The sequence below is a fragment of the Sitophilus oryzae genome, unplaced genomic scaffold (assembly GCF_002938485.1).
Source record: "Sitophilus oryzae breed Bouriz unplaced genomic scaffold, Soryzae_2.0 scaffold_1674_pilon_pilon, whole genome shotgun sequence".
Taxonomy (NCBI): domain Eukaryota; kingdom Metazoa; phylum Arthropoda; class Insecta; order Coleoptera; family Curculionidae; genus Sitophilus; species Sitophilus oryzae.
In genome coordinates, this window is record NW_022146362.1 from 13,789 (window position 1) to 22,895 (window position 9,107).

The window sequence follows — 9,107 nt, forward strand, 5'->3', positions numbered from 1 at the left end:
CGTTGGCTGGTAGTTGATTGATTTTCTTCTAGTAAACTAAATTCACTAGCGGGAAATAAAGGAAATTTATTATTGAGGACGGTCTGCTCGGCATTTTCAACACAGACGCAAAAGATATAATGGAGCAATGAATGAATCGGAGCGCACGCGAACTTTTTGCAGGTCGATCAGGAATTTAACTAAAATTATTAGTTTCTCGATGATAAATTACTTTTTAAATTAATGTAGTTACAGAGGGGGGTCGCAAAATATTCGCCATAAATAATATGTCTACCTATACCTTTTGTGGTTGTGGCGGGTTCATTTCTTTAAAAAAATCTTGGGTACCTATATAGACATTTCGTCACTGAAACAGAAATCTAAAAAAATTAAAAAATATTTTTTTTTGTAAAATGCCACTCCGTAGAATTTAAACGGAAACCATTGTCAGTTATTCAGTGGCGGATTAAGGGGGGGGGGGCGGAAGGGGCGGTCCGCCCCGGGCCCCGTCTTTTAGGGGGCCTCCGAATCTTAATAAGTAATTTTTTATTCAACTAGCAAACAAGGCCGATATGTGTTCAGTAGTTATAAACAGTTTGTAGGTGGAGTATGCAAACCATACGTATACGCCAACTATAAACAGTATAAATGAAAGCAGATATTTACTAATTATCAATTATCAGGCCCCAGTAATTAATTGTCAATGGCATTTTCTATTTAGGAAACTAAATCAAGAGGTAATTTTCTTTGTTTAAAATATCGAGTAATTATTATTTTTTATATATTTTTAGACTGAATTTATTTATTTTAGCTTTTAAGTTATTTTTCAATGGTTTCATTATTTATTTTTACTGAATAAACATTTTAAATTACAACCAATAACAGCATAACTTGTATTCTAGCTTCATTATTGATGACTTGGAGGACAAAATCGCGATATTTTGTCGCGGTATTTCCCTGGAAGCATTTTTAAGAAAAAAATATTTACAATTTTTGGACGAAAAAAACTGCCTGTCAAAAAAAATTGTACAGCCTAAAAATCAAAAATTTAGTGATTATCACAGCCCCTGTGACATAAAGAAAAGACATTTGGCTATCTATTTCAAGCCCCGTTCTCAGAACGATGCGACGTTGTGTCGCTGGCGACACAGTTTGACATTTCAAAAACCAATCAGAGCTGTACTAAATTTAAAATTGACAGCTGTTTGAATTTTGTACAAATTTCATTGGTTCTTTTGGGCAATGTGCACAATTTAAAATTATTATTAATTTAGGCGTCCTTATAATATCAGGCACAGAATAAAAATAGCTTTAATTTGATATATAAATGATCAAAAACATTTATGAGCGTAATGTCGTCTCCTTTGAATAAGAAGACTAAGGAAGGAGCATATCAAAAATCTTAGGTACACCGCGATGGGCCTCAAATATGGCCGACTTAAATTCCGGTTTATCAGTGTCGTTCTAATTTTATTTAAAAAATGTAAAACTATGATGTAGGGTAGACGTGGGGTAGACTCAATAATTTGTTGTTTTATTTACGTTAGAATAAATGTTGGTGAAGGCTTAAAATTGTTATAAAATATATAATTTAATGTATTAGATAAGTTATAATAAGTATTTATTAACACAAACATCCAATACGCTACTGGAAGCAGGTAAGTCAAATTAACGTATCTAAATTCTTTTGACATCTAATCTTGACAAGTAATAAATAAAAGCTAAATGCAAGAAAATATATAATTTAGTTAATTCTATGAATTTCATAAATGATCGGTTTACTACGTATGTATATTATATAGTCACTAATAGTTGTTCCATTATTTCACTCAATTTTTAAGCGAGATCTAATGCTCGCTACACAACCAACTATTATTTTAGAGTCTTTTTTTTCGATAAATCGCGATAGTGTCACTGTTAATTTAAGTTCTGCCACAATTTCATCTAGATTTACTACCTTTATACAACTATCAGTAGTAGAATAAATAATAAATAACATAAAATCAGCTCCGTAAAGACCGACAAATCCACAAAATTTCAAATCAAATTCAAATGTGTCAAATGAATCGTCAAACAGAACTGTCAAGGATCCCCACCCTAGAGAGCTTTTATGGTGCCTTTTCCGCCCACCATGCATGAATACATGGATAGCATTATGCTCCTTCTTTAGTCTTCTTATTCAAAGGTCGTCTCCAAAATCAGTTATTATTATGACAGTTGCGGCAACTTTTTGATAGGCACCCTGTTAAAAGTTAAAAGTGTTATTCTCCTATTCAGAAATATAAGTAAAAATTTAGTGGAGTCATTTAAGCCCCTCGGATACAAACCTCGTAATTCATTTACAGTGAACGAATTTTTATAAAACTTTTTGCATTGTATTGTTAATAAGATATATTACAAAGTTTACCCATCAAAAATTTAAGAAGGAAATAATTAAAAATTTACTAAAATTACTAAAATAAAAAATTAAAAGCAACGGAAAAAAATGGATAAACATTTTAGTATTTTATCTATAAAACACAATACAGAAGGTTCCACATTAATACATTCACAGTAATTGAATTCCCAGGTAAAAGTCTCTGGGCACTCCATTGTTAGGGTTTAATTAATAATACGATGAGCGTAATAATTCTGCAGCGGGATTCTGTGCAAGAAGAAGTTTTTTTCTTAAATAGGGCCAAAATCTGTTTCTGTGGCTATAATCCGATAATTATCAGCCTGAAGACCCGTCATCACGTCGCTGATTCATATTAGAAACCGAAATATATTTAATATATGGCACACTGGCTGTTACAATTAAAGCTGCTCGCCATGAATATATTAACATATTAAAATATCGACCATTTGAGATCCGCACCTTTATTATGAGTTGCGTAATCGTTTTGGCGTAACGCGGGATTCGTAAAGAGTAATTTTGATAGCCCACCCATTAAAAGGCTTCTGGTCCGGTCGAGCCGGTCCAGATTCGCAACTTCATACACGCTCCACTTTTTTTCGTATATAAAGAATTAAAACGCGGTCAGGATCACCACAACATCAGTTTGTCTTCTACAGTGTTATCATAAGACTCAGCATTAAAACAGACATGGCTTTTAAAGTAAGTTTAATCATTGTGTATTAGTTTTTTAGAGACGTGATCACGTTTAGTGTGCCATCTCTTGTGGGAAGATTCCTCGTTACTTAAGAAAGAAAAAATAAGATTTATTTTTCATATTAACATAGGCCCGATTCTACTTTGTTTCGTAGCTACAGGGGGGTAAAAATTTCATTTTTTTTTTCGATTTATTATCATTTTCTTTTAAATGCTTTTCGCGATTCGAATGAAATTTTGAGGGTAAAAGTTACTATAAGTGTTACATATTTTAATGTTATATGGGTTTTCACTGGAATATTTGTCTCAAAAAACATGTACGCCACTGACTTTTTTTCCTCTTGTTAGAAAAATTGTGAAGGCCATCTAATAATGCCAATAACGCACATATCTTAATCAAAAATACAGTGTGTCCACGGATTGTCTGAAAGTCTCAACTATACTTGTAAACTTGTTTATTTTCGATTTTTCGAAAAAAGTCATTCTTCGTAATTTTTTTTCTTTTTATTTAAATATGATTGAAGTTGCGAAATATAAATTTTAATATACAGGGTGCTTAAAAAATGTAAAATTGGAGATATGAAAATTTAAAATTCTCGTTTGAAACATTAAAGTGAAAGAGCATTGAAAAACAATTTGAAATGGCAAATAATTTTTTTATGCGAGTTTTAGTAACTAAGATATTTGATATTAAAAATACACTTATTAAAGGGGATTTTTTAATTAAATGTTTACTTAATTATTAATTAAACTTAATACAGGAAGGTACATTTAATTTAATTAATTACAATTATTTGGCATTTCAAATTGTTTTTCAATGCCTCTTTCACTTTAATGTTTCAAAAAAGTCTGATCGAGAATTTTAAATTCTTTAACAACTTAATTAACAATTTTACATTTTTTAAGCTCCCTGTATATTAAAATTTATATTTCGCAACTTCAATCATACTTAAATAACAAGGAAAAATAGATACGAAGAATGATTTTTTTTCGAAAAATCGAAAATAAACAAGTTTACAAGTATAGTTAAGTTATATTATATAAAATAAAAATAAAATTAATAAATAATATATTTAATTCAGTTTATTATTATATTTTGTTAAATTTTTTTTTTCTTATTTTTTTTATGTTAAACTTTTTTTATTTTTTTTATTATTTTTGTTTTTTATAACTCTGACGTACACAGTGCTACCTACAGCAAATTTACCAAAAAGGTAATGGCATTTAAGATAATTACAAAAGACATATTTTTTAAAAGTTCTAACATTCTGTAACTTGAATTTGAAAACTATGCATTCCCGTACCCCTTTTTATAGAAACTTTTGAATGAGTACTATTAGAATTGGATTAAGGTAAATTAATTAATTATAGTTGTCATTTAATAGTACCTAAATTAATAAGTTATTGAATATTGTAATAATACTAAAATTAACCTTGTAATTGATTACTTTATTTTACTTAATTCATATTAATTTGTATTTATAAATACATCTTTAAGATTTCCGATGTAGGAATGAGTTTTCAATAATAATAAAGCACTAAATAGGTAAATTTCTGAAATGGTAAACTTCATTTGACAGTTATCTTTTTACCTTGGACTGGTGCTCATAAGTAAACATAGGGCCATAAGAAAGGAGAAATATTTAAAAAGAAATCGGCGATAACTCGTAAACGAGCTAATCAAAAATATCTAAAGTTATTCTTTTGAATGTGGGTTTTAGTGCTCTTCAATAAACCTAAATAGAATTATTCTCTAAAATAATTAGGAAAGCCAATAATTGACCCCATTAAAATTTACATGGGATTTTCTATGTCCCGTCCGACGATGCAACACCCGGTATAGTATTTATTAGCTTATGTAAACCTATATTAACCTCACTAAATTTAATAGTTTTTTCTTAACTTAGTCAGTCACGACTAAACCTCGTGTTTTTTGAAATAAAAAAAATATACACATATACAAATTCATTGGATATGTTATTAGAGATTTTCATAAAATTTAAATTTTTCTCCCCATAATTACCACAGAATACAAGAAAAACAAATCGTATAGTGTATTAGCTTTATTGCCGAGTAATTAATCGAAAAAATATCAATATATATGATGACAAAACATGTAAATGCCTATGGAAACTATAAAAAGAAAGCGCAATTTTACAGGGTGTTCCTTAATGACTTGCTAATATTTAAGGGGATGATTCTTGGTCCTATGCTAAGAGAAAAACTTCATATGAATGTATTTCCTAAAAACATCTTAATTTCTGAGATACAGGAATTGAATGTAATTATTTACCGGTGGTAAATTTTTCTAAATTTTTTTTTCACAATAACTCTGATTTTATTATATATATCTTTATGAAACTTAATACACGTCTTCTATGCATCAAAATTATTACTTTAATCTTATTATTAATAATCTTTGTTATTTTTTTTTCAGTTTATCGTTTTTGTGGCTGTTTGCTCGTACGCCAATGCCGGATTCGTTCCCGGGCCCGCTCCAGTAGCGTACGCTGCCGGCCCAGCTCCCTTAGCTTATGCCGCCCCTGTAGCTAAAGCAGTGGTAGCCGCTCCAGGTGAGGACTACGACCCCAATCCCCAATACAGTTACGGATACGACGTCCAGGATGGGCTCACCGGAGACAGCAAAACTCAGAGCGAAACTAGAAACGGAGATGTTGTGCAAGGAAGCTATTCAGTAGTCGATCCCGATGGTATGTATAAGAAATCAAGATATACAGGGTGGTCGGGACTGTATTCCGGAAACTTCGGCAGCATATTCTGCAGATAAAAATAAGTAAAAAAGTTCGTATAAATATATGTCCTGAAATGCTTATAGTTTCGGAGATACAGGGTGTGGAACTTTCAGTTTTATTCCGATTTTTTCCAAATAATTTCTGAACTAATATCGATATTTGGATGAAAATTGGTGTGTGGGAGTTTTTTGACATGAGAAATATGATTTTGGTGTCAATATGACTCCTGTTTATAGAGGGCGCCACCAACATTTGTTTCAACCTTTGAATAAGAAGACTAAGGAAGGAGCATAATGATATCCATGTATTCATGCATGGTGGGCGGAAAAAGCACTCTAGGCTGGGGATCCTTGACGGTTCTGTTTGACGATTCATTTGACACATTTGAATTTGATTTGAAATTTTGTGGATTTGTCAGTCTTTACGGAGCTTATTTTATGTTATTTATTATTTATTCTACTACTGATAGTTGTATAAAGGTAGTAAATCTAGATGGAAATTGTGGCAGAACTTAAATTAACAGTGACACTATCGCGATTTATTGAAAAAGACTCTAAAATAGTTGGTTGTGTAGCGTGCAGTAGATCTCGGCAAAAATCGAGTGAAATAATGGAACAACTTTTCGCTAGTAAGTGACTATATAATATACATACGTGTAGTAAACCGATCATTTATGAAATTCACTTAAATTAACTAAATTATATATTTTTCTTGCATTTTATTTATTTATTACTTGTCAAAGAATTTAGATACGTTAATTTGACTTACCTGCTTCAGTAGCGTATGGGATGTTTGTGTTAATAAATACTTATAACTTATCTATTATTATTAGAATTATATATTTTTATAACAATTTTAATAATTACCAACATTTATTCACAACGTAAAATAAAACAACAAATTATTGAGTCTACACCACGTCTACATCATAGTTTTACATTTTTTAAATAAAATTAGAACGACACTGATAAACCGGAATTTAAGTCGGCCATATTTGAGGCCCATCGCGGTGTACCTAAGTACCTTTTGATATGCTCCTTCCTTAGTCTTCTTATTCAAAGGTTTAACTGTTTTGAAGAGTTATAACTTTTCGTCCGTACCAGTATAAATCTACCGTACTATAATAAAAAAAAATAAAAAAAAACATAAATGATATACTCATACGAAAATAGTTAAAAAATTGATTGTTGTCCTTGGTAAATTTTTCAAAAAGAGTATAAAAATTGCCTTCTATGTACAGCTGGTTCCAATAAAATTGAATACGCTTTAAAACATATTTTTATTATTTCGGGCAGTATATTCTATGATAACCAGTCCCCGATTTCTCTACTCATGTCATACTGACGTTCTGAAAAAATTATTTGCGACTTTGTCAAAAGCAAAGTTGTTTTATACAATGTCACAATAACCTTAACATGTCAAAATACTTGACACATAAATATACACTGCCCAAATATTCTAAAAAAATGTGTAAAGAGTCGTATTCATTTTTTTTGGAACCAGCTGTACCTAACAGTCAACAAGGGATATGTATCCAAAATCGTCTGGGATTCTTTCTTTTTTGATATTTCCTCCTAAGGTACAATAAACCAAAGATATATCTTCTATTTGATGTAGTAACAAACATCTTTCTTTTGCGGTAAAAAAATATCTACTGATAAACTGTACCGGTGCCGATAATTGCCGGAACGTGTGAAAGACATCACCGACACGGTGCCGACGCCGGGGATGGCTCCGGCAACGGCTCCGGCTTTGCCGGTGTGTGTGCAAACGCTCTAACGCTAGGGTCCACCTCGCTGGGCTTAGCGAGACTCCATCTCATGGCTGACAGGTTTGACAGACTCACTGGACAGCATTTCAGGTTTTATAAATTACATATAGGTCGCCTGCCACTGGTTCTTAGACTAAAAACAATCAATGGCATCTGATTTCTTATTTAAATTATAACTGTCTAAAATCTTTCTCTTTTTTAAGGCACCAAAAGGACCGTGGAATACACTGCCGATCCAGTAAATGGTTTCAACGCTGTCGTACACAAAGAACCGCTTGCCGTAAAAGCTATCGCTGCTCCAGCTGTGGCCAAAGTAGCTGCTCCGGTAGCTTACGCTGCACCGGCTGCTTATGCCCACCCAGCCGCTTATGCCCAGCCGGCAGCTTATGCCCACCCGGCCGCTTATGCCCACCCGGCCGCTTATGCCCACCCGGCCGCTTATGCCCACCCGGCCGCTTATGCCCAACCAGCTGCTTATGCTGCGGCTCCCGCAATTACTAAAGTATCTTACGCCGCACCAGCTATCGCTTACCACCACTGAAGAGAGTTTTAACTGACTGTTATTGTGATTCTGTAAATTATTATTAAATAGTTGTTATTTATTTTTTATATGACTGAATAAAAGTCGATGAAAACAACTGTGTCTTATTTAAAATATGTGTAAATCAATTTTATACATGATACGATGTTAGTGTTTTTTACTTTTAATTTATCATCATTCATTCATTTTCATTCGGCATACGGAATAATAAAATTGCTGTATATCTGTGTATCTACAGGAAAAAATCTGATTTTTTTTTTTAAATCATGATTTTTTCCAACCCTGGTTTAAACTAAGAAAGTATGCACAATGGTGTGCAAAAAATCTCCGATCTAGATATTGTAGTTCTGTAAAATCTTTTAATGCCTGGAAAACTCTGTATATTTGTTAACAATAATACTGTATGATCGAACGGCATCCAGTTGGCTGAGAAATAACGATCGATGACATTTCTCATATACAGGGTTGTTCACCACAGACGACTCGGAGTATTTTAGCTAAACGATTAGATTTTTACAAATTGTAAGTTTTGAGTTCGTTGAAGGACTATTAGAGCTACAATTTAAAAATAATTTTACAAGATAGATAGTGTCCCAAATAAGTAAAAAATATTACAGTTACATTTTTTTAAATGAAACACCCTGTATATTATTCTATTTTTAGATTCTACGATTAAGGTAAATTTGATTAAGGTTTATCTCACTTAAACCTTACCGTTTTTGAAATATTTTCAATTTTGTGAAATTGCAGTAAAAAAATTAAGGCTTCATTTCTCCAAGGGTATCAAAGTTTTTAATAGCAAAATAAAAACACTAAATCACCACAATACACCAAAACACTTTTACTTTTACACTGGACGCGCGTTTCGCTAACCATGTTAGCATCATCAGCAGATGATTATAAACTAAAGTACAATCTACAAGTTGAGCGTTTATATACTCGCCCAGTGGGCACCGAGTGGGCGTGGCAAAA

At 32.1% G+C, this 9,107-nt stretch overlaps 2 protein-coding genes across 2 annotated transcripts in view; one reads left to right on the forward strand and one right to left on the reverse strand.

Annotated features, from left to right (window-relative positions):
* LOC115880966 (DNA-directed RNA polymerase, mitochondrial-like) overlaps window positions 1-304 on the reverse strand; it is a 6,105-nt gene extending 5,801 nt beyond the window's left edge. Inside the window, exon 1 of the mRNA XM_030898312.1 lies at window positions 281-304. Within this exon, the coding sequence (XP_030754172.1) occupies window positions 281-304 (24 nt within the window). The remainder of the gene's footprint in view (window positions 1-280) is intronic.
* A 2,666-nt stretch (window positions 305-2,970) lies between these two features.
* On the forward strand, window positions 2,971-8,226 carry LOC115880967 (larval cuticle protein A3A-like). The gene is made up of 3 exons (XM_030898313.1): window positions 2,971-3,076; window positions 5,508-5,781; window positions 7,798-8,226. Exons 1-3 carry the CDS (start codon window positions 3,065-3,067, stop codon window positions 8,133-8,135), a joined length of 624 nt encoding a protein of 207 aa, XP_030754173.1. The 5' UTR covers window positions 2,971-3,064; the 3' UTR covers window positions 8,136-8,226.
* Window positions 8,227-9,107: the final 881 nt, after the last annotated feature.